General features: G+C 39.6%; 1 protein-coding gene across 4 annotated transcripts; it reads left to right on the top strand.

Annotated features, from left to right (window-relative positions):
- Positions 1-292: 292 nt before the first annotated feature.
- scml2 (Scm polycomb group protein like 2) lies at positions 293-27,337 on the top strand. 4 transcript variants are annotated; one of them, XM_026164281.2, is made up of 14 exons: positions 293-381; positions 3,998-4,071; positions 4,337-4,405; positions 4,828-4,898; positions 6,816-7,050; positions 7,599-7,687; positions 7,982-8,225; positions 21,160-21,464; positions 21,734-21,866; positions 22,933-23,139; positions 23,943-24,116; positions 24,390-24,605; positions 24,873-25,027; positions 25,304-27,337. In XM_026164281.2, exons 2-14 carry the CDS (start codon positions 4,050-4,052, stop codon positions 25,427-25,429), a joined length of 2,046 nt encoding a protein of 681 aa, XP_026020066.1. In that variant the 5' UTR covers positions 293-381; positions 3,998-4,049; the 3' UTR covers positions 25,430-27,337. The 4 variants fall into 4 exon arrangements, with proteins under 4 accessions (XP_026020066.1, XP_026020086.1, XP_026020077.1 ...); XM_026164301.2 differs by having other exon boundaries at positions 24,876-25,027; XM_026164292.2 differs by having other exon boundaries at positions 297-385.
- The last annotated feature ends 430 nt before the right edge of the window (positions 27,338-27,767 follow it).

The raw sequence follows: 27,767 nt of genomic DNA on the forward strand, positions 1-27,767 counted from the left end.
TTTATTGATTAAAAATATTTTTTAATTATTAACACAGCTTACCTTCCGTCACTTACATTTCATGTCATCTCTATTCTCATCACCCCCTGTGTGATAATTAGCATGCCACAATAACAAAAATACACATAAAGAAAAAGATTTTCGTTTCCACGTGACATGCTGTTTAATATAAATACCCAACATGAATCAATACTTACTTAATACAAGGCCTAATTAATATTTCCCCTGCTCTAACCTGGTTATTTTTTTAACAAGAAGGGAAAAAAAAGAAAAAATGAATTACAGCACTGCGCGGTGGACATGCGCGAAGCTGCAGCGAATATGGCGGCTTGCATCTGATAGAAAGTGAGGAGTCTCGCATCAAAATACCCAGTTGACACGGTTGGTACGGCTCATCCCTCTTTATTAGTCTCGTGTGTTGTTTTGTTTTCCGTGCTGCGGTCAAAAGCGCTCAGCTTTCCTACTATTAGCGCACGCAGTGTCGGACAGCGGAGCGTGTTTATACTGTAGTCTGTGCAGACGGGCAGCTCGGTGCTGCCTACAGTAGCTACATAGAACTCTGCAGCTTTCCCTTTGCTTTCTGTTTACTGGACTAATGCAGAGGATTGCTCTGCAACTGAGGAGGAAAAGAAAAACACCCGTTTAGCGCGATCCTGCAGCCTTGTAGTTACACCGCTGTGGATACAGTGTATCGTTAGCAGTGTTTAGCCCGTGTGAGGAGCTCTGTCCCGCCCACTAAATGTGACCATAACCCAAATGAAAATGCGTCACAGACTTTTCTTCACATTTAAATTTCTACCTTCAGCTTATTTAACTTCCTCCCTCCTCACAGGCTGCAAATTTAAAAAAAGAGCAATGCACGTTTAATTTTTTTTATTTATTGTTTCCTCTAAACCTGCATGCTGTTCCATTTCAAAGCTTTTAAGCGACTCATCTTTAATGCTGGTGCTGCGAAAACAGTTTGACTTGGAAAAAAAAGAAGAAAATAAATATTTTGCTGTTAAAGTTATGGGGTCTGAAAGAATCCCAAGTTATGATCGCGGAGGTGACGCCCTGCAGCGGCTCACACACCCCTCAGCCTCCCAGCAGCAGTAATGTGATCCCTTCACCGTCCTGTCTCCCAACTGTCCTGCCTCACAGAGGAAACACCAGGCCAGGCCGAGAGCGTGGTTTCAAACCCGGTTTTGGAAGCTCGTCTCACTCTTGTAACATTTTATTGAAGAAAAAAAAAGCGAAGACAGTGATGCAGCGTAAATAAACATCCCTCATAATTAAAAAACCAAGTTATTATTCAACAGTTGAGTAAAGGTGTTATTATGTTATCTAATAATCAGCAAGTCACCTTCCCCCATTTGGTCGTTGAGAGTCCACGCAACCGTCTTCATTCTTCATCAGATAAATAATTTCTCACTTTATTTTTTTCTGTTTGTCTCTGAAATGCAGTTAAAACTGAAATAATCAAAACTACCAGATGCTCAGTTTACAGTTAAGAACGTGTAGCGTTACTGTACTGCACTGTAATCCACTATGTTTTTGCTCTCACGTTTATTTTTCCTCTTTATCTTTTGTGATGCTTTAAATTTTATTTCAAAATTAAAAGTAAAATAACAATAAGAACCCAAACCTTTACGCCACATTACTCTTTGGTTTTAAACTTTTTATTTCTTTGTTTTTTATTTTAGCATTTTTTTCCCACATTTTCACTCCCAAACTAAAAAGAACAACAAAAATATTAATAATAAAAAAAGAAGTTAGATTAATTATTAATAGAAATAAACAAGGTATCTTTGACTCTTAATTAAGAGTCAGAAAAAGCTTTTGGGGGAAGATGACTGAGATTTGTTTTATTGGCCTCTTTTATCTTTGGTCAAGAAACAAAACAAACTTTCTGTGTTCCTCTGTTATTGCTTTGCTAGCTTTCTTCCACAACTGGAAATCCCAATAATTTAGTGACCAGTGAACATAACACAGTCAAAAATCAGTTTGTAGTATAAGAAAGATTTTTTTTTTATTTAAACATGTGTGCCTTATAAAAAAATAAAAATAAAATCAGTGACAAACACTTTGACAGCTCCTGTTGAGTGAGAGTTACGGCTTTTTCACGTCTTCTCACTGTTCCGTTTTGTGAACGTCGCACTAATCCCAGATCAGTGGCTGCATGAGTGGAAATGGAGATTGTAAAAATTAAGTGCTTCCTGGTCTGCGGGGCAGTTTTGTCTGACCCTCTTGAGGAAGGCGGACAAACCAATGCAAACACTGAACTGGTCTGGAGCTGGAATCCTTTTCATGTCTGCCAGCAGACGTCCCACTTCCACACGTCTTAATGGCTTTTTATGGCAGCTTGGAATCTTTATGGCTTCTTCTGACTCAGTGGGATTCATTGCACAGGGGGGGTTAGAGAGAGGGGGGTTTCAGAGGGAGGGTCGGCCACAATACATTGCAGATGCTAAAACTTTGAAGCACAAAGAAAGGAGACATTGTGAGGCTTCTGAAGACATCTAAACCTTTGGATTTGTGGATTTAATTTGTATTTTTGTCTCTTTTGTGTGCTGTGGATTATTTTTTTTCTTCTCTTCAGTTTGAGCTGTAGCTATGTACAGAATTTGCATGGAGTGGCACTGTGCTGAAGTTTCTCTTAAAATTGATCCTCGGTTTTGGACCAGATTCGGAGCTTAAGCAGTGTGGTAACAGTTTGATTTTCTTGAAAAAGGAGTAATAATGGTTGAAAAGCTGCTAGCAGATGAGTTCACATGGAATTGAACTAGTTAAAATGAGTGGTAGTGAGCATTTGTTGGACATGTTTTACCTCTTTGCCTCTGCTTGAAGTTCATTGTTTGTTTTGCACAATGAACAGCTCTTGCGCATCCTCTACGACCCCTGAAATTTAAATGTGGAAAGTTTAGTTAAATTATAGGTTACAGTTAGAAAAATAACACAGAGGGCTTTGAGAAATGGCTGATTTTCATCCTATAAAATGACTAAAACATGTTAATCCAGCTCTGTCAGTACTTCCCTAACTTGTCTGTATTGTGCCACAATTGGCACTCAAACAAGTGTGGACGCTATGTTTGGTAGGTACTATTTTTAGCCATGTTTGGATTCAATTGGTTGTAGAAGCACTTGACTCAAAGTAATGGTTACAAACGGTCGCCTGGTGCAAAAGCACGGCTCACTATGCTTTTAGGTAATTCACAATAACAGGAGTAAGTTAGTAGGCTTTGGCTACACAGTTGGATAGAGTCATTTTTCATTTTTGGTCTTTTTCCCTGAGATTTGTTGAGAGTGAGCAAAATATCACAGCATTTTTGAAAAAGGTCAAGCAGGCTTATTTGCGAAGTAATTTTAAACAACGAGGTAAATGGGTGTACTTTACAGATGACAGAAAAGGCGAAAGACGACTTAAAAAGACATTTCAACAAGATTTAGACGAAACAGAGTGCAAGATAAAATAAAACAGACTAAACAGGAAATTACACATTAGAGTGGACTACTACACGGACAGAAAATTTTATAAAAAAAGCTTTTTTCCCCCCCAGTTTGTAATTCATAGAAACTGAATGTTGCCTTGCGGTGTATAGTTTTAATCTTGTGGACAGCAAGCAGACATGTTCCAGACAATCTGAGAGGTCTGGACTTTTCATAATGTAGCAGCAGATCTGAAATGTAATTTAGCTCTAAACTATTTAGTGCTTTATAAAGCTGCAGTAGTATTCCAAAGTAAATTCTCCAATATTCTGGAAACTAGAGGAACGTCAGCTTTCTAAGTGGAAAAAAAAGTGGACGCATTTTTAAAATAAGTTTATAATCTGTTAATGTTGTTACGTGGGCTTAGTACAGAGTATTTTCCATTTAATTATCTGAAATAATCAAATTTCTAATGTTGTCGTAAGTATAAGTTTATGTTACATGAAAACCCTCAATGGAAATTGCTTGTGGCTATTAAGTGGTTACATTTGATCTCTACTGAGATGAACTCTTTTGACTGTGTTATTTCTAGCATCTGTTTGGGTAGCTGCCTGCCTGACTTGACCCGAAGAAGCACAGTCATCATGGGCCGAACGCCACACAGAGGTAAGCCTGCACAGTGCCTTTGTGCCAATTTGATCCAAAAACCCCAAACTAGAAGGTACATCCCAAAACAAAATCCTCGCTGATTTTCTTTTGTTTTTTCTTTCTTTTGTTTTTTTAACAAAGACCCGATTGGAGTCTTTTATGTTTGGTATGTTTGAGGTAGTTTGAGAACTGTTACAATGCCTTCATTCTCACAGTAATTAAAGTCTGTATATCAGAAGCTCCATAATTCTGATGAGCCGTTCAATCACCGCTTTGATTTCAGATCAAAAGGAGGAGAAGAAGGAGAGACGGAGCAGCATCACAGCGGGCTCTGCTCTCGACAAGTCTAATGGTTAGCTGTGCAGATCTCTGCCTTGTCACTCCTCTTTGTTAACCCTCTCATTATCAGTCTAATTTAAACCTTTTTTTTAATTAATCCAGCCACTGCAGTGTCACCACTTCCACAGTTAGTAACTCATTATGTCTTTTTTTAGTAAGTTTCCGGGGTAGGTTAACAAAAGCACCCCTGCTTTTCTAACAGTATTACTCACGTTCTTTTGTGTATTTCTGACATCCTGCGCAGACTAAGCTTTACTTTGCTTTTATAAATATAAAGTGGGGATTGCTTCTTTTCCTTTCACTTAAATTAGCCTTAGTGTTATTACAAGGGTTTTTTTGTTGATTGGTTTTATTTTAACACGTGATTTTTTTTACACTTTTTTGACCTGTTCTGTATCTGACTGATCTGCGTTTTGTTTCCGTCCTCTGTGCCAGAACCGTTCAGCTGGGAGGAATATCTGAGAGAAACGTCCTCCACTGCAGCGTCGCCCTCTTGCTTCAAACAGGTACTTGATCATTAAGAAGCTTTTTTAAGATGCCATATCATTAATTTCCCTTTTCAGCATATTGCTTCTTTCCTGGCACAAAAACTTTCTGTGATGATTTCAGACAAAAGAGGTACTTCCTGATTAGTGTATTTAAAAAAAAACCCCACATATAGTATTTGTTTACAAGAAACATTTCAGTCAACACGGTGTTGTGAGTGGAGTTTGTTTCATATGCAATGATCCACAGTGTTGTGAAGTAAGCATAGGCATTAATATGGAGTTGGTCCCTATTTGCAGAGTTTCCACTCTTCTGGCTTTCTACAAGATTTTGGAGTGTTTTGTGGGAACTTTGTGCCATTCATCCAAAAGAGCATTTTTGAGGTCAGACACTGATGTTTGGCAAAAGGGCCTGGCTGTTCTAGTTCATCCCAAAGGTGTTTGATGCGGTTAAGGTCAGGGTCATTCAAGTTCTTCCACACCAAACTTCAACCGATGCCTTTAAAGGCCTTTGTTTGTGCAAATGGGGCTCTGTCATGCTGGAAAAGAAAAGGGCCTTCTCCAGACTGTTCCCACAAAGTTAAAAGTATAGAATTGTTCGAAATGTAATGTTAAGCTGCCGTATGCATGACAAGTGAATTGGTTTCCAGTAAAGTGCTGAATTTTGCACAACTCCCATTTTTATGAGCTTTACCCCACTGGTTTAAGGATTTTTCAGCTTTATGTCATCGGTTTAAATTGTTAGAAAAATAAAAAGTTATCAAAATCTAATAAGTAAAATTCTGAGAAAAATGAAAAACTGGTAAAGTATTACATCTTGAAAGTAACCTTCCAGACATAACTGTAAGAAAAACCTTGACTGGCTCCCAAACATATGAGCACAATTTGTAATATGAACCTTAATAGTTAATTCTGGCTTTTTACCTTAAATATTTCCTCATTTTGTAACATTTGTTATCCTTTTTGAAAGTTTTCTGTGTTTTTCCTCAGCTGTCAGTAAATACATCCATAATTAAAAAGACATCACAGTTACAAACATTACATGCATTAATATCAAAGAGCGCTGTGGCAGCAGCAGCAACGTCACTGAGGATCAAAACACCACAATCTACATGCAACACACAATCCATATCACCTGGATGTGTGCAACAGGATTGTTCCTGAGCCCTCTGCCTCTCATTTCTTTGTATTCTGGACCTGACATAGAGCCTGAGAGATGGACTTGAGCCTTCAGATCCAATGGCTGTTAAGCCATTCTTAATATAGGGAAACAGGGAGAAGGTATGCCAAACTACTCATGAAGTGGACTGAAAATCAGTGGCAAGAGGTCTCATTTACAGCATGTACAGACGAGTTCAGCAGAGAGGTACAACAATGAGTGTTTCAGTCATCAGTCATGGATTGCCTTCCCCAAAGAACAGAACAAAAGGCAGCCAACATCCAAGGAAGAGCTTTCAAGAAACCCGGAGAACTATTCCTGAAGACGACTTAAAGAAATGACAAGCTGCCTGAGTGAGTTCAGGCTGTACTGAAGAATAAAGGTGGTCATACCAATTATTAGCTTTCCAGCTTGGTAGAATTGTAAAAGCTCCGTTTTTGTCTTATATACTGTGTTTCCATTTGTGTGTGTGCACATGTTTCAAAAAATTGCTGCACCTCTTTCCTGTTTTCCAGGAAAAATAAAAGAAATGGAAGTGGCTCAAGACTTTTGCACAGTACTGTATACTGAACGACATAAAGTGGTTCTCGGGCACCGCGTCATATATAATCAGATGGGCTAAATAACACAGGCTGCAAAAGTCACAAAAAACTAAGACGGTTACTAACAACTGTTTTTCTTGTAGTTGTTATTGCCAGTACACATTCGAGGAATATTAGCAGACTCATCTTTCATGTTCAAGGAGCGATGACTGAAGGTCTGTTGGTATCCCTTTGCAGTCCAGAGTCCCCCCCACCAATGACTTCAAGGCAGGTATGAAACTTGAAGCACGGGACCCTCGCAACTCTAACTCGGTGTGCATCGCAACGGTGATGGGGATGATGGGCACTCGGCTACGCCTGCGTCTGGATGGTAGCGACAACACCAACGATTTCTGGCGGCTGGTCGACTCGTTGGACATCCAGCCAATAGGAACCTGCGAGAGGAACGGAGACATGCTGCAGCCGCCGCTCGGTGGGTGCCTTCCTGCTGTTACCGGGAACAATTTGGATTATTAAGACTTCCATGTAACGTTCAGTGTTTGTTTGTAAATTGAAATATCTGAATGATTACAGTTCCTAGAAACTAAAAACTTACTCAAATATATTTAACAAAATATGAGAAGCATGTACATAATGCATTGAAAACATAACATTATGATCGGTATTATTTGGTTTTAGAGCATACACAAAATAATTTTGTACTTAATTTGCCTAATTGGACTCTCCCAGTGACTGTATGTTGGAAAAGGGTGTATGTTATGTTATATGTGTGTTTCGACTTGTAATAGTAGGAAAAGCACAAGTGTTCCTTGAAAATGTTTTCGTCTTTAAGTGCAGTTTGGTGACATTGAGTCCTATTTTAAAATAAACAGAATAAAAATATCCTGCACTTAAAGGTGCTTCATCATATTTGTGGAAGAACCATGTAGAAATCCAGTGTGAACGTGAAGAGAAGTCCTGGTCAGTAATTTGCAGCATTAACAATCAGGTTAAACTGAATTGTTTTGGCCTTGTGTACAGGTTTCAGGATGAATGCCTCCTCCTGGCCCATGTTCCTCTTACGGACGCTCAGCGGTGCAGAGATGGCCCCAGCCTCGGCTTTTAAGAAGGTAATGACAAAAAAGAAGAGGGCAGCTATGTTTAGTGAAAATAATGTTTAAAAACTGGATAGAAATTTGTAATAGTAAACAGTTTTTTAGGGATTTTTTTTTATATGCTCAAACAACAGCACGGCCTTTACTAAGTTAATTTTGTCCATTTTAATCACACAATGAAATCTTACTCCGTATGTGGGCTCCGTGGTTCACTTTCACCTTCTGCACAGTTTATCTGCCATTAAAATAAAGCTCCATTAGATTTGCAGGATTCATTTTATTTGCATGTATATTTACGTGTTTCTTTAGGAACCTGCCAGCCCTGCCAAAAACTACTTTCAGCCTGGTATGAAGCTAGAGGCAGTGGACAGGAAGAACCCTTACCTGATTTGTCCCGCCACAGTGGGTGAGGTCAGAGGTCAGGAGATTTTTGTCATGTTCGACGGCTGGCGAGGCGCCTTTGACTACTGGTGCCCCTTCGACTCCAGAGACATCTTCCCTGTCGGCTGGTGTGCCCTGACGAAACACAACCTGCAGCCACCCGGAAACTTCTGTGAGTGCTGCTTTGGTTCATATGTTTTTTCTCATGCATTTTTAGGGCTTTTTAAAAAATCTGTTTATGTGAATAAACAGTTAAAATAAATAACTCGAGAATGAGGTGACATGGGATATTCAAACTGATACCATAAGTATATCTATTTGAATGCCAGTGACCTCGACCTCTAGGTCAGAGGTTGAGTTTCCTGAAAATCTTGTGAATGCGATAACTTTAGAACAAGGCTACGTAGGATTTTGAAATTGATACCATAGGTGTATCTACTAGGTGGCTGGTGGGGGGGGGAGATGCTAACAGTTCACAGCGAGAAGGTCCTGGTTTCAAAGCCACTGGATCACTGAAGCTTTCAGTGTCTTTGTGTCCACTGACTTCACACCATAAATTGGCTCTCTGTGAATGGTCCTCAGATGGACAATTTCCAGATGTTTTGAACACTCACTGTCATTATATTTTTTTTTTGTGAAATTAAAAAACAAAACAAAAACAAACGCAGGCAGAGGTTTGTTGTGTTCAGTAATTTTATCTTAGCAATGGGATTCATGTTATTATGGAACGGAAGGTTCCTATGTGAGAAGTTTGGCTCAAATTTACGGAATTAATTACCAAGCCTTCTATTATTTATTCCTGGTTGGTAATCTTGGTCAGATCTCGGGCACTACACGTTTTGGCCTCTAGAGAGCAGCAGAGCATAAATGCTGACGTGTGTCGGAGCTGTGGCGTTACATTGAGATCAGAGTGGCAGAGATAACTGTGTGCATGAAACATGGTTGTAAAAACCAAAGTATTGACCTAGTTGTTGTGTGCTTTCACTTCTCTTTAAATAGGCTTGAGGTTTTTACTTCGCTTAAATAGAGAGAAGAAGCGCGAGTCTCGCTCTCGCCATTTTAAAGACAGACAGGCTTTGTCTTAAAATAGGAGTGCCTTATTTTTCTGTCAGAGCTTCAGTTTTTACTTTGCATCAGAAAACATTTGAAACTCTTTCAGTCAGATTAGCGTCATATTCTCTTCATATTTCTGCTGACATTTTATTTATTGGTTAGTAAGAGATTCACTGTGTACAACAGGAACTGTACCCTGCATTTACATAGACGTGCAGAGGGACGCAAACAGGATTATCTTGAATAAAAAATCATCTGTGGCAAACTGTGAGGGTGCTAAGTTTGCAACGAGTCGTTTACTTGATTAAGTGAAATTAACTGCGTTTATTCAGTTACTCAATTTGTTGTGGTGTGAACGTTGAGAGTGAGCTGGTCCGTCAGCTTCAGCTCTGTGAGGAATAGATGCATTTTGTGTTGATTGTATTACAGCTAATATGCATTTCTGTGTGTGTGTCTTATTATTTATTCTCACAAATGCTCAAATGCTGCAAACCATATAAGGGAATTAAGAATTATGCCTTTTGCCCAGTGTCAGCATGGATAGACTGCAGTCCCGCTGCACTCCTGGTCGGATAAGCAGCAAGAAAATAAATGGACCTGTGCTATGTAGGCTACGTAGGATTTGTAGCCACAAGTTTGTATATGTTGCCCCCGGTTAGGCTTTTATGGTAAAACAGTGAGGCTAACAGTAAAATAAACACAGACAAATGAACCAACGCAAAGAGTCGGAAACAGTGACTAAAACAGGACAGGATATGAGAAGCACAATGGCTGAAAACAGAAGTTAAGAACAATCACAAAAAAAACTTCTCCCTTCAGTGGGTTGATTATTTACATTAAGGATGTTACAGTGTTTTATATAATGATAAGGATATTCAGATACTTCACAAAAACAAACAACAAAACCTAATTTAAAACAGTCCAATATTTATAATTCCTGATCTAGTAACTTTACACAAGCATTATGAGCAAAATGCTTTAAGTTAATTCATTATTAATCAGCTATTATTAGTTTTAATGAGCCAGTTGAGGTGAAGCTTTAGCCTCATATGGTGTGATTAAGTTGTAGTTAAAGTGTAATGAGATTATAAAAATAACTGAAATAAAATAAAATGTAAATACTCGGATTAAGTATCACTATCATGATGATGTTATTACCAGTAAAAGATGTCATAATCACTGCTCCCGGTTCTTAAGTGTTACTCATTTAGTTTTTATAACAGGTCAAATATTTCAAGATGGTTTCTTTGTCTGAAATCATATAGCAGGCGGTGCTTGCAGAGCCTTTTCACAATAATTATTTTAGTCAGCTCCAAGCAGCAGGAGTTGGAAATAATGTATTAAACTGTAATAAATAAATATAAGAATGTAATCAATATAGTTTATGCAGCACCAGAAGCTTTTCAGACAATGGACTGTCTTGGTCCGTAGTCAAGGTTGTTTAACAAAAGTGCAAAAAATCTGTAAAGCTAACCAGTTTAGGAATGTCAAGGCTTCAGTTGTATTTGTTCTTTGTGTGTGTTGACTTGGCTCGGTTGGCGGGGGTTATGACCCACCGCTTTGACCTCCACACAGAGTCTGCAGAGTTCCCTGAAGACTCAGCTTAAGCAGATTCCAGTTTCTGATCTTTTTATCATACATTAGCGCTGCTTTCCATAACTGCAGGCTGTTTTAATGTGCGGTAGCTCGGTCTGCTCTTTCCTCCTTCTTGCCCTTTTGAAGACGTGACAAAGTTGTGTGGCAGCTAGAGCAAAACGGCAATCATTGATTTTTTCCACGGAGATACAGTTTTTGGTCACGTACGCTCGGAAAGAACACATTTCAGTTTATAATCCTCTGAAAGGTTTTGTATGTGGGGGAACTTATTTGTCCTGTTTTGCTGAATTAAGTATGTACAATGAGACCTAATGCCTTAAACGTTAGTGCAGCGTATGTGGAGAAAATTGAGCTTATGTCTCTGGACACTGGAGAGGAAAAATATCACAGGAGATGACAACATAAAGATCATTAATGTTGAAGATCTTTATCAAAGCCTATAATTATTTTTTGTTTGAATAATTATGTGTCTTTAATCGTCCACTTAAACTAAAGATCTATCTTGTGGATTTGTAGCTTTTTTTTATTTTTATTGTTAATGAGTTTTCAGTACTTGTGTAGTCTTTATTCTTATTAAAAATGCTTTTTCAATTGCTGGGAGCTTCTTAGAAAGCTTGTTTGATTAAATCTGAAAACATTTGCATTTAATCCGGTACTGTAAGTCCCTGTGACAATTTTGCAAAGTAGACATGGCCACGAGATAGTGAGAGGCATAGACCAAAGTTTCAGACTGCTCTAATGATGTGGAAAGTTTGGCAAGAAATTCATCTGTTAAAATACTTAAAATATTTATAAATGCTTCGCCAACTATGTGAAGATCTGTCAAATGCGCGTGCTTGTGTGAAACATCTAAAGACAGAAAAACACTGTGCTGCTTCTTTAAGTACTGTGTCGTTTTTCTGTGGAGGCATGTGGGACAAAACAGTCCTAGTGTGAGTCTGTGGGAATTCGAGCTTCCGTTCCTATTATTAGTGTGAGGGCAGCACTGAGCTATTAACTATCAATCAGCGTGCATTACGTGCTAATTACACTCAGCAGTTACGTAGCATGTTTCCATGTGATTTTATCCAGTGCAAAATGCTCAGAGTTCAGCTGTTTAGTTTCTTTGGCTGCTATTTAGACACTTGCCATCCATCAAAATCACGTTGACGAATGGCTCTTGAGGTAGTCTGTTGACTCTGAAACTGGGGTTTCTAAACAAAGTTTAGCAGGTGTAATAAATATCAATCCTCCCCATGTTTGCTGTTAAGGTCATCAGCTCCCATCTAGCAGTTTCCTCGCCTTTAGCCACTTGTTGGTGTTCCCTGTTTGAAGAAGCTTGTGGTACTGAATAAAGCAAGAATCTTGATTAATAGGGAGGTGTGTGCATGTGTGTGTCTTTTTCTTTTTTGTCTTTTTGTGGGTCGTCCACATAACTGATGGATGACAACAGTTATGTGCCATGTCAGAGCATGTTTGCAGTCCTGGGGCAGGGACGTTTGCAGCTTGTTTGTGTTTCTGTCCACTAAAAAGATATTAAATCTCACTGTAGCTCTGTGAATTACACTCAAGCTGGCAAAATATTAATCACCAAAGGTGAGAAATGGCATCGTTACGTAACGTTCTCCATGTGAGTTTTCCACAGTCTTTATTTCTGGGGAAAGCCACCCCCTCATTTCTTCATAGTTTGCTACAAAAGTGTGAAATGGGCACAGCAATTTATTGAAATGTGTGTAGACGTTAATGAAAATACAGTATATGAGGCAAAAACAGAGTCTGTACAATTCTATATCTGCTTGAAATTTAATATTTGGTATGATCACCTTTATTGTTCAACTCTCTTAGGTAAGCTTGTCATTTCTTAGTCTTCAGGAATAGTTCTCCAGGTTTCTTGAAGGAGATTTCCAGACCTTTGATGCTCTTGGATGCCAGCTGCTTTTGCCAATCAGATGCTTTCCAGATGGTATTGAGTGGAGGATCAGAATCTGGTGGTGCTTGGCTGTGTGCGTAATTCTGTCAATTTTGTTAAGCTTTCCAATACCACAGGCTGAAATACAGAGCCACACCATGGCAGAACCATGGAATTACCATCAAATTTCAGATCTGCTGCCGATGATTTTCAGTCCAGTTCTTGTGTAATTTGGATACCTCATCGTTTTCTCCCCATTTCCTTTCTTTAATAATGCTTTCTTTGGCAGCCACTCTTGAGACCATTTCTGGACGGATCAACTGAAGGGCCAGAAGTCTTTGCTGGATTGTTTCCTATGTCTTAATGACATGACTTTCAAATATTGTTTATCTGCTGTAGGTAGTTGTTAGGCCTACCACATCTTCTTTTGTCCTATAATTGAACAGTTTCCTCAATTTGTTTAAGGACACACTGCACACCATGCTTAGATATGCAACATGTTCAGTCAAAATTTCTTCGGGAATCACTTTGATGGCCCAAAAATGCTATTTTATTCCTGTCAAACTGTGTTATCTTTGGCAGTTTTCATTAATTCAACCAAAGAAATGTTTTTTTTTTTTTTTAAATAAAAGCCTGCTAGTAACAAAGTACCTACAATAACCACAACACACCTGTCTTATGTCTACACATAACAGAAAACTTGTTAAATTCGATTAAGTTTTATGTTATGTGTAGAAAAACATTACATAAACTGGTTAGGTTAGAGTTAGGTGCTTGAATGATTCACTGGTTAGTTAAGTGACTAAACAATGACAAAAGAAACATAAATGTGAAAATGTTCAGGTAGAAGGACTAGATGGAAAATGAGTGAAAAGCGGCCAATGTCCAAAGACTTAAAAAGACCTTCAGAAGACTGGAAACTATAACGTGAACTCTTAGGTGTGAATATCGCACCTAACTGCTGCTGTAATTTATGGAGATGCTGCGCTGTCTCGTCGTTTTTGTGGCATTGACAATGATGCTAATTGAATTGAATTGAACTGAATTCAAACAGCCAGTGTGCAATCGTCTTGATTCATATGAACTCTGACAAGTTGCAGAAAGTGACAAAAAAGTGACCACCCCCCCCCCCCCCCCCCCCCCCGAACTGACAAAACCTGGCTTTTTATTATGTGGTTTAGTGTGTTTAAGCAAGTGAGTGAACATCCAGCAGTCCCCTTCAGTTTTACAGCAATGAGGCCATTGTTAGTTATTCCATTTGGAAGCAATTTTGAGTGTGACAGACTGGTTAACAGAAGGACAGAGAAAGCCTCATCTGCAGACTTTGTGCATTCTTCCAGTGAAATGTCATTGTAACTCCTGAATTCTTCCAGATGACTTTTTCTTTTTTCCATCTGAAATGAATACAGCTGAGTGATTTAACAGTGCTGCTCCGCCAGCCATTGTTTAAGCTCCTGATTTACTCACGGTTTGTAGTGAATTAGTGCTGCTTTTTTAATGGTAAAACGCTGCTACGCAAACAGTGACACTAACAAGCCCACACAAACAATCTAAACCAGCGACTAAAATAGAACAGGATATGCTAGAAAAATGAATGAAAACAGAAGGTAAGAACAAAAACTAAAAAACAACAAAAAAAAAGGTATTTAGAGAGAAAACGTCTGCTTTGAACATCTGTTTTTAGTGTGATCAAAACCAGAGTCTCAGCCTTTCTTTGTGAAACTATCTCCAAGTCTGTGTGTGCGTGAGGTTTTTTCCCTTTGTGTGCACTCTGAAGAGGGGGAGAAAAAAGAATAATGTAAACCACTAGACAGCTACCATGTTTGGATGCGAATAAGTGAATAAGTAGGGCTTGGTTGAGGTGTTAATGAGCTGATAATTATCTGTGCATGTGCGAACAGGAGTGAGAGACTCTGTAATTACTACTACGTTTAAAAATTCTCATTAGCTTTCATCAAAATTCTCCTGTTGCGACCCTGCTACATACTTTTGAAAGAAGCTACAGGGGACGCCAAGATTGGGTGTAATTATTTTCCTTTTTGTACTGTAAGAAATTTGTCATTATGCCTGTTTTTTTTTAAACTTTTGGTGTGATGCGTCTTTGTGTTAGTTTATTTGTCTCTTCTCTCTGAATAATGCATGAAGGGTAGAGCTCGTCGCCATGTTAGCACACGTTGACACACGTTGACACACGGCAGTCATCTTTTGTTTGTTTTGAGGCAAATTAATACTTCTCGTCGTCTTAGATTCTTATGCACAGGATTTACACATCTTTAATTATTTCTAAGTCTCACTTTATACCCGCAGTATGCTTAATGGGCACACAAGCAGGAAGATATTGGACTTAGACATTCAGTAACAATCAGTGCAAAGGAAAGAAAGCATTCTTGCAAAAGCAGACATAAAAAACAATGATGTTATCAAATGAACATAGGTCTATTAGTGCTGTAGAGTTAAGAAAATATTTTTTTCTTGAATCTGCAACATCAGCACTCCTTTTTTCCCTTTAGAAACAGATTAAGTTGTCTCTGAAGGGACTTTTCCCATGCTGGCTTCCTCTGGCTGCTCTGTTCCGCATTGTTCCAGAGTGAGGGTGCTATCCGACTATGCCACTGCTTCCTGATGCTGGACCTGACCATCTTTCATCAGGGAATGTCTGAATAGGCTAGGGTTACACTGGTGGGGGGTGTGGGTGCTCCTTGGTTGCGACAGTGTATGTGTGTGTGTGTTTCTATGTTGAGTGTGAGCTTGCTTGTGTGTGCGCCAACTCCAAGAGTTTGCCCCTTTTCACCCGTCTCAATCAGGACTCTTCTGATCCAGGTTAACCTCTCTTCCCCCCCTACAACCCCTACTTTCCCATCCCCCATCCGCTCCGGAGCCCCACCATTAACCCCTGTCCCCTCCCTCATCTCCCCCCTCCCCGAGAGGCTTGCTTAGAAGCAGGTGACTGATGTAGACTGTCGATATAGCCTACAGATAACACTAATAAAGGGCTCAACTCAGTTCCCTCCACACACCCACTCTTCCTTCCCTCCCTCCTTTTCTTTACTCCTCCCAAAACCCCTATGCAAATCTTACCACCCCTCCCTCACCCCTCACCCCGCCTGCTCATTCATTGGGAGGGAAGCTTTGCAGCAGCTTCGACCAATGGCAAAAGCAGGAGCAGCGTGGGCTTTGTTGTGGGCTTCTGCCGGGAGAAAGCTAGAGAGACGGAGAGAGGAAAGACCCACGGAGGCAAACTGAGAAAGCAGCTGATAGAGGCGCAAAAAATAGACAACAAAGTACAGATGAAGACAGGATATCAGAGAAAGTTAAGAAGAAGAAATAACAGGCTGGGACAGAAATCAACAACAGGCTGAAAGAATAAAGAGTTGCTTCAAAGAGAGAACCAGGAAGCAACTGTTCTCACTCACTAGTATTGTTATACACACTACTGTTACTATCGGCTAGCGGCTGCCTTAACTTCCAGTATTACTAATACTGCTACTACTACGAAAGCCACAACTGCAGAAGTGAAGCTCTTCGTTTCCCTGCCGAGGATTTCCTGGTGAGTCGCCTTTGTTTATCAAGTTAATATTCTTTTTGCGCTTGTGCAAATGAAAGAAAAACTTCTTGTGAGGTTGATGTGAGCTACAGTTTCACACACATAGTGATCTGCTGTCTGATTTTGGAGCAGTAACATGTTTCTGAGTGCGCTGTGCTTCACTGTGTTTTACAAATCTGCTGTTTTCTAACTGAAACATGTCTGAGAATCTAACAAATTAACAATGCTGGACACAATCATGAATTTCCTCAAAACAGGAAGTAGTGGTAGTAGAAGTGCGTTCATATAATTTCTTGTTAATATAATTGAAATGATTGTGTAGTTTACTAGAAAACTCCCGATTCCCTTTATGGTGTTGCTGTATCGAAAGCTAAAAAAAAAAAAAAGGAAGTGAAAAGTGATCCTACATTTCACAGAAAAGTTGTTTCACAAGTGTAGAGGACTTGTTTGGTGTGAGGGGTTCAAGCTGCTTTCTTTGTTTAGCTTGATGACTTTTTGAGTCTTTTTGCATTCATTCACATTCATTGTTAGAGACCAGTGACTGCTGCCAGACAGACTGACTAAGAGTCTGAGGATTTAACAGTATTGTTGGCTGTAATTAAGTTTAGAGCTCCATGTGTTTTTGATCATGTCTTTCTGTGTGCAAGGCATCAGGATTTTGTTTGCAGAAGGCTCCGGGAACGATTAATGCACATCAGATCTGTTATATGTGCACTTGTCTTTGACTTTTGTAATCATGCAGTCAGTTCATTTTATTGTTTTATATTGTGTGTTTTGAAGATGAAGACTTTGTGTGTGTGTGTGGACAAAGACTCTGGGACTATACACACACACACACACACACACACACACACACACACACACACACACACACACACACACACACACACCCAACTTCCCCTTCTGCTTTCTACACACAGTATCACAGTTAAATCTGCAGCTGATGAGTTTTACACTGCAATAAATTCACTCAAAGGAACAGCCTGTAAGTGTGTGTGTGTGTGTGCGTGTGTGAATGGACTGTTTGCTTTGAGGGTGCTCTACATGTAAGTGTGTGTGTGTCTGTGGTGTAATTAGATGAGAGGGAACTCTGTGGGGCCCCTTCCCCCACCCCCCAGACAGCAGACACACTTCTCGCTCCGTGATGCCGTTCTCATGCGTGCACGAACGCACACACACACACACACACTCTCGCCAAACATGCGTGTTTCCTCAGGCGGTTTCTTACACAGGTCAGTGGGTCGAGCTGGACTTATATAGTCATGATCAGTACCATATGGCTCGGTTTGGTTACATTGTATACATGCTAGTCATGTGTTGCTCAGACATTTTAAAAAGAATTGTTGCTTTTTTTTTGGAAAACTTGGGATTGTTTATTTTTGCTTGTTGTTATTGTTTCTGTTTGTTGAAATTGATGTTTTGCCTTTGTTTTTTAACCAAAATTATTATTGGTCTTATTTTTAAATCCCTTTTAGCCATTGTGCAAGCCATGCTGCTTTTTTTGTCCCTGCCTTTTTATGTATTTATTATTTACTGATTTTCATACGATACAGAAACAAAACAAACCCCCCCCCCCAAAACAACAAATTAAAAAAAGGTTTTTCCTTGTCTCATTAAGATTTGTCACCTTAGAATAGCCAGACTTTTACCAGTCGCAGGTTTTTTAATGTATTCATACACATTACTTATTAAAACCAATGAAAAAAGTGCTATTTTACATATTTAACCCGTGACACTACTTCTTGTATTACGCTTTGTGTTGCTTTGCATCACTGGCTAAGGTGTAAAACTCAACTAACAGTATAATTTTACTCTTGCACATGCCCACTATGAGACCACTAAATAGGGAACTATATTATGAAAATCTTCTTGTCTCTTTTTGGAATGAATTTGAGAAAATATACAAATCTACACACTTACAAAATGTACACAAACCCAGATAAAGGCATTTTGATTGCACATGAAAAGGTACACTGATTTTTTTTTAAATTGCTATGCAGATATTTAAAGAATTGGTGTAATGCAGGAGATGTGATTATGTGCGATTAGTGGCTGTAATGTGATTGCTGGATCTAGGAACAGTGCTTTGTTACAGACACATCTGATAGATTGTTTATTTGTGATGCATTAACAGCACAGATTAGCCTCAAGATCACGTGTCTAATATTGTGTGGATCACCCAAACAGCTCTGACCTCTGGTGGTGTCCTGTAGTGTTTGTAGTTTGGCTCATTGAGTCGTCTGAGTTTTGTGGGTTAGGCTTTTGAGCTGGGAGATTTTGGGGCTAGGTGAATAACTTGGGCTAATTATCGTAATCTGTTGACTCCTTCCTGATTTTACGCGAGTTGCTCGAGTCAAAGTTGAATTCGAATAAAGGCAAGGACCCACAGCTTCCCAGCACAGCACTGAATTGTCTTCACATGTGGACATACAGCAGTTACTGTTTAAGCCTTTTTTGCATGCAGCCTCCTAAATTTGAAGCATCATTAAGTCTGTGCAGTGAAACTTCAAATCCACAGGGTGTGAAATGACCTTCAGTGTGAGGGTATCGGGTTAGCTTTGCTCAGTGTAAACATATAGCTTCACCGTGCAGCTGGAACAGACTGAGACAGCCAATATGATGCGATACTGCCACAGTGACAGCATTAAATGAAAGTACTTCATAAGCAGATTTTAAATTTTTTTGAAAAGCTCAATCATTTTTTTTTTATGTGACAACAAAACCAGGATGTGTTAGGATATGACATTAATCACTAGTGTGGAAATGTTACGTGTGGCGTCGGTAGCTGTCACATATGTGACCGGATTATGTTTTTTTGCAGCGGGGAAAGATCAGAGAAGAGCCCCAACCGAGATTCCCTACGGTGAATTAAACCCGCTGATACTGACTGGTACCCTGCAAAGATATTTTGATCTGCCTTTGTAGGGTTTCTACTCTGAGTTCAGCGTGAATGAGCGTACCGCTGTGCGTGCAGGTTGGTATCGCCGCCGCTCTCTGAGCTCGCTTTGTGTGACCGCTCCTGGTGAGCAAGTGAGCCTTCGCCCCCTGAAATAAGACACTGCTCTCTTCTACGCCCACTTTCAGTCATTTCCCAATTAAGCAGCTTTCAGGGCGCCCAGACTGGCCCCTCAGAGAATACCGTAGACCTTCCATAGTCGCTCCATATTGCTTCAGTCAAGGGCTCTAATGAAAGCTTTCGCCCCTTGAGAGCTTTAACATGCACTCTCAAGCCCCTGCTCTCACTAAGCTATACATTTGTATTGAAATAGGAGATGTTCTTTCTTTCTTTCTTTCTTTCTTTCTTTCTTTCTTTCTTTCTTTCTTTCTTTCTTTCTTTCTTTCTTTCTTTCTTTTATCTGGCTACATTTCTTTCACACATTTACTCTGATAATTATATGATTTTATCACAGTGTCATGCTGAGGCTAATGAAAAATGAAAAAGGGCTGCTGGTGCCACTGCATAGTCATATTTTTGTGTACCAGGGGCTGTTACCTTTCCTCTCACTTCCTTGTCACTTTATTACTATTTTAACACCTGCTGATTGGAATTTAAAGTACCTGTTATTTCTTTCAGGTATATTCAAATAAAGCGTTTTAAGTTGGAAATTGTATGTGAGTTGTTAAGATTGTTTTTCAACATTTCTTTTTCATTTGTTTTGGGTTGGAGGAGGTGGAGTCTTTTATTTTGACATAAGGGATGAAGGCCAGATCATGAGTCTCTGTTCTGGGGAAGCACGTATACGTGACCCCAGCTTATCCCATGCTGGATGTCAGCCTGTGTGCAGTACTAACATTTCACAATACTGATGTCAGTGACTAGTTTTTACAGTTTACACAACATCTGACAACATCCTTAAGTAATAAGAAAAGCCATTGAAAACCTTAAACATTACAACTGTATATTTATATATGTCTTATTTTTATTAATATAGTATTCTTTGCTAATTATTTTTCCCCTAAGGTTAATATTTCAGATATAGGTTAGATGTATCGTTGCGTTTGTTATTTTTGTTTGTTTTTTTCTTTTTTTTTGAGAAAGTAGCCAAAAGATTATGGTCCCAACTCACAAAATAACAAAGAATCATACAATTCTCTGTTTGTTTGAAAAGTAAAACTGAAATGAAAATGGAAACTCAGGCGGTTCTCTGGGGACTCGTGACTTTTGACTTTGATTTCAGAACGGGGAGGAGCTGAAGACAAAGGACCTGTCAATCCCAGGGGACTCTGAAAAATCAAAACAAATCTCCTCTGCAGGACTCAGTTATTCATTTCCCGCAGCTTTTGTGTTTCTTTTAACTTTTGCTTTCCACGCTTTGGCTCAACGACCTACAGCAAAGTGGATTCTCTGCACATCTTAATTTAAAGCCTCTGTATGGGTGGAGAGTAAATATGATTAGGGCGCTGCTGTGTGTAAAGCACCATCAGTTATTGAATAATTAGCTGGCCAGCTGAATAAAAGTCAATCTGCAAATATTTTGATAATTAAATAATCATTTTAATTAAGCAACAAACAAAATCCGTAAATCTGCTGGTTCTAGCTTCTTATTTGATGCTTTTCCTTTTTTTCATAAGTAATCTGAATAAAGATGACTTTGTTAACCTTGTAATTCCAAACGGAGCTCATCTGATACATGAGTTTTTGACACCTCTACATCATCAGTGTGATTCTTTTCTTTCCCCTTAAAAAACCTGACGCATCCAATAAGAGACATGAACTACTGTAAGCAATGAATTGCACAAAAATGTGCACAAAAAGTCACATATGCTGATTAATATTTCACTTCATTTTTTTCAAGGGTCAGAAGGTTCAATAAACACAATTTTAAAAAGTTAGGATATTCTAGTAATTATTTCATGTTTCAGACTTTACGGGGTTAAAAGTTAACTGAAAGAGATGCAGCTAATTGCAGCCCAATAGCTTTTAGAATGTCATCTTTTTAGTAATGAGAAGTATCTTGATTTCTTATATCTCTCAGATCTTTTCCATGTACTTATTCTGTCTCTCCATATCCTCTTTTATTCCAGTTACCCTCCCTGGTGCCCTGCTTGCCCCTGTTTCTTCCACCTCATCTACACGTCGCTCGTCTTTTAACTCCTCCTCCATGCAGACCTCGTACCGACTGCCAAACCCCTTGCCTCCCCTCCCTGTACGCAAGGGTGTCCGCGGTCGTCGTCCCAAATCCCAGACTATCGCTTTATTGAAAGCGGCGGCAGAAGCTGCAGCAGCAGCAGCGGTAAATGGAGCGTCACAAAGCCCGGCCAGAACTAGCACTGAGACTCAACTGGCCCCCAGACCACACAAGAAGAGAGGACCTAAGCCTAAGAACAAGGTGAGATGTCACCAGAGCCACAGTCTCTTGGCCAGTGACTCTGCCATGTCAGAAATGGTTTAGAGAAAGAGAAAATAGTCAAAAGTTGATTACTGATAAAAAAAAAAGAAAGTATAAGTAAAAATGTCCTTACTTTAAAAGCCACTGTATGCAGTGCCATCCATGTGAAGAAGAGTTAAAAGAGACAGTTAATAAATGATTATCTAACAGCCTTTGTAGGTAGGTTACTGAGATTTACTGAGAAAGGCTTTGTTTGTTTTTTGGTTCAGAAGAAGCCTCGGGTGGTACAGTCCCTGGGGGCGTCATCAGTTACAGCTCCACCTCCAGAGACCAGATTGAGTATAAGCCACGTCTCAGCGGACAACAACAACCTTAACAACAGCACAAATGTAGTTTGCACAGGTAAAAAAAACCTAAACCAAAACAGATTTTAATGCCTCAACACTAAATATTTATAGGAAGGTTGATCAAATGATTTTGTGTGCTTTATTTTTGTAGACGTTAACATGAATTAGATGAAATTGTGATTGTTTTTCTTTCCCTATCATACTTCTAACAGAAACCCGAAATGGGTCTAACCTGGTTTGTGCGAAATGGAAGAAGCTTGAAATGAGCAGAACTGATTACATTTACTCTGTTTACAGAGATTAGAGTATGTTGGGGTTTTGATGGATTGTAGCATGAATTATCTATTCTCATGATTTTTTTTTAAATTGGACCAAATGGCACTAAAAGGACATAACAAAGAAGAGGAAGATGTAAGTAAGAGGAAGAGTATTCTCTGATGAGCCACCAATGGAAAAATTATTTGGCCCTGATGAAGGTAGTCACGTTGTTCTTTATACAACAGAACCACTTCAGACTTTATGCTCCTTTGCCATGCACCTTGAATATTATGAAGTTTTGCCAAAAACCTCTTCTCTGTTTCTACAAACCATAGCCATTACTCATCACCTGGTTAATCTGGTTACCATCCCTTCAGAGGAAGCATGCTTCAGCATGCTAAGAGGGGACTATGGAACTAAGGGAAGGAAAATCCAACCAAATACAGAGAAATTCTTGGAAAAAACAGAGTGAATCAGTGGTTCACTTTTCAGGATTACAATGCCCTTGAGCCTTCAACTAATGCAATGCTAAAGCAGCTTTGGGGCATGTCTGTCTGCAGTTTGTACGTGTAGAGCTTTAACCAAGAATACTCAAATAGGTTCCTACAAATGACTAAATCAAGGATTGTGTACATGAGAGACTGCAGATTGTCAAAACATGCCAATCATAATGTGCTACGGAGTGGAAACGAATGTATCTGTTTTAAATTAAAGTCTATATATAAATTGTCGATTTAAGTTTTAGTAACAACAGCCTCGATCAAACTCCAATTAAAATTTGTATTCTGCTATCTGTTTTTTTTTTTTTAAGTCTAATTCTTTTGTGTTCTTTGCAAATGTTTCCTGTATTTGTGCCATCTCAGTGTGTGTCTATGTGAACAAGCACGGTGACTACGGCCCGCATCTTGATCGAAAACTGGTGCAGCAACTCCCAGACCACTTCGGTCCAGCTCCAGTCAACGCAGTGCTTCAGCAGGCTGTTCAGGCCTGCGTCGACTGCACATACCAGCCCTCTGTACTGCTGTCATTTCTGCAGAGCCAGTCCCATACAGGAGGAGAAGTCATTAGAGGTAAATCAGGAGAACACCATGGAATAATATGTGAACAATATAATATCTAATAATCGATATCAATGAAGGTCGATGACACATCTAACATGTATTTGAGTAAAATGCTTTGTCCTTTTTCTGTAATTGTTACAAAAAGTGACAAAAAAATGATGGTTAAGTATTTAATTGTCAAGAGCATATTTTCACAATCATTATCACATCTTATAAAACAGCGCCTTTAATTTCGAGTTTCCAACACTGTGCGTCCTAGATGGGCAATCAGCCCAGTGAACTTGGTTTAAACACATGTGAATGTACTGTGTGTGTGTGTGTGTGTGTGTGTGTGTGTGTGTGTGTGTGTGTGTGTGTGTGTGTGTGTGTGTGTGTGTGTGTGTGTGTGTGTGTGTGTGTGTGTGTGTGTGAGAGGCAGGAGAGAGGTGGAATAAAAGATGGTGCCTGTGGCAGCAGCTGATGTGAGCACTGTGTCTGTAATAAGAAGTGACATGTGTGTCTAACCTGGTTTGGGATTCTGGGATTGAGTCTCCCTCGGGGGGTCGGATCGGGAAGGCTATGGGAGAGGTTGGGTGGGGAGAGGGGTTTTAATTTGTGGATTTGTGCAGGCTTGGCTTGGATGGGAGGGTGTTGTGCCGTGTGGGATGGGGTGAAATATGCAGGTTTATAAATGGAGAGTGCTGCTAACCCAAAACCATCTGCTGTTTTCTTTAGCTGTGAATGCATATTGTGTGGTGTGTGTGTGTGTGTGTTTGTGTGTGCGCGCACGCACACTCAGATGCAAACTAATAGCTGCCATGTTTTGCCTCCAGTGCGGTCAGAGCATGGTATCCGCTATGTGAAGCTGCCCTCTGCCTCCAGTGCTTCTTCTGTGCTGCGGTTCCTGGAGAACATGTGCCAACATCTGGAGAGTGACAGTCTCTTCAGCTCGCAGCCTTTCAGCCCCTACACCAACAACTCTCGCTTCTACAATAGGGCCAAGTCAGGTGGGGGAAATGTGTGCATGTACTGACTGTAAAAGTGAAGAGCTTTAATTTTTTTTTTTTTTTTTAAAGAGAAAGATTAAAGGTTGTGAGCTTTTAAGCTTTCAAATTTATTACGAGCTTTGATGGAGTGTGGTGTGTTGTAGTGTAAAGCTTTTGACACGCTGCTGTTTAATGAGTCTGTCAACGTGTCATTGTGTACATCGTGCTTTTTCCCCCAGTTTTCTTCTTGCACTCATGAAGTCTTAATCTCCTCCTCTTTCTTTATTGAAACAGAACCACTGTGTGTTGCTGAGAACGGCCTGCCTAACAACGATCCCTCTAAGGATCCCACTCCGAGCCCCCGCCCTCTTCACAACACGCCAGACTACAGAGCAGCCAAGAGGGAGCGTCCGTATTACCCCGGACACGCACAGACGCCGCCGCCTCTCCGACGAGTTAGCTCCAACCCCACTGAACCTGGCCCAGTGTGTGCACACAGACGAGTGGAGGGTAGGATTAATTACACACAGTCACAGACACACCAGGTTTTTCTTTAACCACTACACAGACAAATATTCGCCTCGTGGGTTTTGTTTTCCCTTTTACTTTTATTGTGAACCCAATTTTTTTTTTTTTTTTTTTTTTTACAAATTTTGAGACAAATATCAAGGCCGTGTTAACAGCTCACCCTAACATCAAACTATTGCAGGGATCATTTCTTTCCTTTCTGATAATTCTTCATTTATTTTTCCTTCCTTTTGCTCTCATTCTTCGCAGCAGCTAGCTCAACAACAGGTCCAGACCACATGAAACAGGACAAAGATGCTTCCGGAAACGGCGCTTCCTCCTGGTCGGTTGATGATGTCATACGGTTTGTCCAAGAAGCCGATCCCCACACTCTCGGGCCGCATGTGGAACTGTTCAGGAAACACGTGAGTATTTCATTTAAATTAACCTCACTCTTTTTTTATAAAAATTCGTTTTATTTTAATTCAACAAACAGCCATGCACTGAAATGTTAAGTAACATACATTATGGACGAAGACGACCTCTGATCTTCCTCTTGTGGTCTACAGTAGTATACACAATACATTACTTTGCTGTGCTAAAGGAAGTTGTCTGGTTAAAGTCATTAACATTTTTATTAGACGGTTTTAGAGAAAGTATGAAGTACGTACCAAGCTGAAAACATCCTCTTATCCCTACAGGAGATTGATGGGAAGGCACTGATGCTGCTGCGCAGTGACGTCATTATGAAGTACATGGGTCTGAAGCTGGGCCCTGCGCTAAAGCTCTGTCATCACATCGAGAAGCTGAAGCAGACCAAGCAGTAGAGGATGAACGTCTGTTTGATCACTGTCAACCAAACACACACAAACAAGCATTATTCTGCAGTGATAGGATGCAGTGAAGTCCACACGAGCCACGGTTGTAGCTACTAACGAGGACACTGAGATCATGTTAGCCTTACGTCTTGTGAATTCTGAGGCGTTTTTAGAAACCTGAAAAATGGAAGTGCCGAGGATTTCACCGTCAGAACTTCAGGATTTGTGGAAAACACTTTGAAGCAGCATTTGAGCGGCTGTGAATTTGGGGGAAAATTTTAGCAAAAGTCTAAACACTTAAAGGAAAAATGATAAAAAAAAAAACGAAGCAATTCTGAATTGTAGTAAAACTCCCCCAGTGGACTGTTTTAACCTGAAATCGGCGTCTTCTTTACAAAGTACATGAAGTTAATCTTAGTACATGAAGTCAACATTTACATAGCTGTAATTAGTGTCAGATATCTGATCATAGATCATTGTGTTTATGTTTATGTCCTTTTTGCCTTATTTTGAATAACTGGATGCCATAATTTGTCAGTCTTTATTAACTTACCTCTACAGATACACACGGATGTACACTATAGGTTTTGTTTTTATTTTATTTTATTATTTACTGTCTGGCTTATTTTTTTCTTTCCCTGGTCAGGTTTTCAGGGTGGCTGCTCTGCACAAAAGACGTGGAAGGTTAGTTCAGGTACTGGCAGTGAACGTCTCGCTGCATAATTTCTAACAAGGCAATAAAAGCTTCTGAATGACTGCATCTCTTACAGACTGTCGGATTTAGTTTTGTGCATGCCAGTAGTGAATGTAGGAAGTCATGAGCATTATTGATGGGTACTGATCAACAGGGGCGCCCTAGTTAGTTTATGTAAATTAACGTGGAAATATTGGAGAAGCCCAGTTTTCTGAAGTTATTAAACACCTCATTTATAATCTTTTAGGTAACAATATCATTTTTGCAGAGCGGGTACACTTTCTATTTAAATGATGACTCTCATTTTTTACAGCGCAGGCTGTAGATCAAGACGAAACGGTTACCGAGGAGTTAGTTCTCTCTCATTTGTGTTTGTCAGTATGCGGCAGGACATTCAAGCTAGTTAGTCTCAGCTTGAACACTGATGTGTTTATATGATTGTATTATGCTTGGACAGTCAAACCCATTAAATACACAGAAGACATACAATGACTGGAAGGCTGTAAGTGTTTTGGCATAGAAATGCAAGCAGGTCAAGCTTGAGCGCTGTACAGGAAGTCAAAAGTGCTCTTTCCTGGTGGAGCACAAGATGGAGAAACTGTTTTGTATAAAGTTGAGCTAAAAAGTTGATTTTTAAAATATGATTTTTGTACTGTAACAAAGTGTATCAAGCGTAAGTGTAATCATTTCTTTCTGCCTGACAGTTTTTGTTGTTGTTTTTTATTTTTTCCTGTGTGTGTGTGTGTGTGCACTGTCAAATAACTACGTACGGGAAGATATTGTGTCTGAGTAATTATTCACAAGTCTCAAAGTATTTATCTGTTACTGATGGCAGAAATCCTCATTTTCTGAACATTTCAGAACAATTTTCGAACCAAATCATGTCTTTTGTAGCTGCATTTCACACTGTTGCTCTCCTGTAGTGGTAACAAGTTGATACTTGAAACCGTTCTTGCTTTAATGTGAAACTCAGGTTTTTAGTAAGGTTTGTTTCTTCTTAGATGTTTTACATCATTAGAATTTTGTGTTCATTGCTAAAGCATAGAGGGACTGCACAACAACCATGTATATTTTCTATGCCTTGTCATCTCGCTTTGCAGCATTTCATATGTATATATATATATATATAGATATATACACGACTTTTTACTGTATGTTCAACAAAAGATGTTTGTTAAATATGTTTGATATGTATTCACACGATTAAACATTTGTTTACATCATCTTAGTGTTTGAGGTCTGAGGACAAGGCCTGCAGGGCAGCTACAAGCACAGGTTTATTAACCCTCTCAGGCTCAAATTAAGTTTTAGTTGCTAATGCACAACCACGTCCTGCAGTGGTACTTCTGAGTAAAAAAAACTCATAAAATATGTATGTGGGGTAATCAGGTTGTTAGTGTTTAACTGTTGCAAATCTGCAACGCCTGCCTTGAGAGGGTTAAATCTTCTAGTTTGGTGATTCCCGACCAGCAGTTCCAAGAGATCTTTAGTTTTGTTTTCTGAATCACTTTGCATAGAAGACTGTCAATAATTCATCAGGAAAAGCAACATTTTTTAATTGTTGTGTAGGATATCAGCATTTTCCTGCTGCCATTTTGTTAATCATCCTGCAGCCCTGCACTTTCCTCATGTGAAACTGCAGCGTGTTTTGGC

Source organism: Astatotilapia calliptera, chromosome 1 (genome assembly GCF_964374335.1).
Source record: "Astatotilapia calliptera chromosome 1, fAstCal68.1, whole genome shotgun sequence".
In the NCBI taxonomy this organism is placed as follows: Eukaryota; Metazoa; Chordata; class Actinopteri; order Cichliformes; family Cichlidae; genus Astatotilapia; species Astatotilapia calliptera.

What these genes read in the sequence shown, in the direction of transcription:
- scml2 (XM_026164281.2), top strand. Translation starts at nt 4,050, where the DNA reads ATGGGCCGAACGCCACACAGAG. An exon ending in CGCCCTCTTGCTTCAAACAG is followed by an intron (nt 4,899 to 6,815) that starts GTACTTGATCAT and finishes ATCCCTTTGCAG; the next exon opens with TCCAGAGTCCCCCCCACCAA. An exon ending in GCAGCCACCCGGAAACTTCT is followed by an intron (nt 8,226 to 21,159) that starts GTGAGTGCTGCT and finishes CTTTTATTCCAG; the next exon opens with TTACCCTCCCTGGTGCCCTG.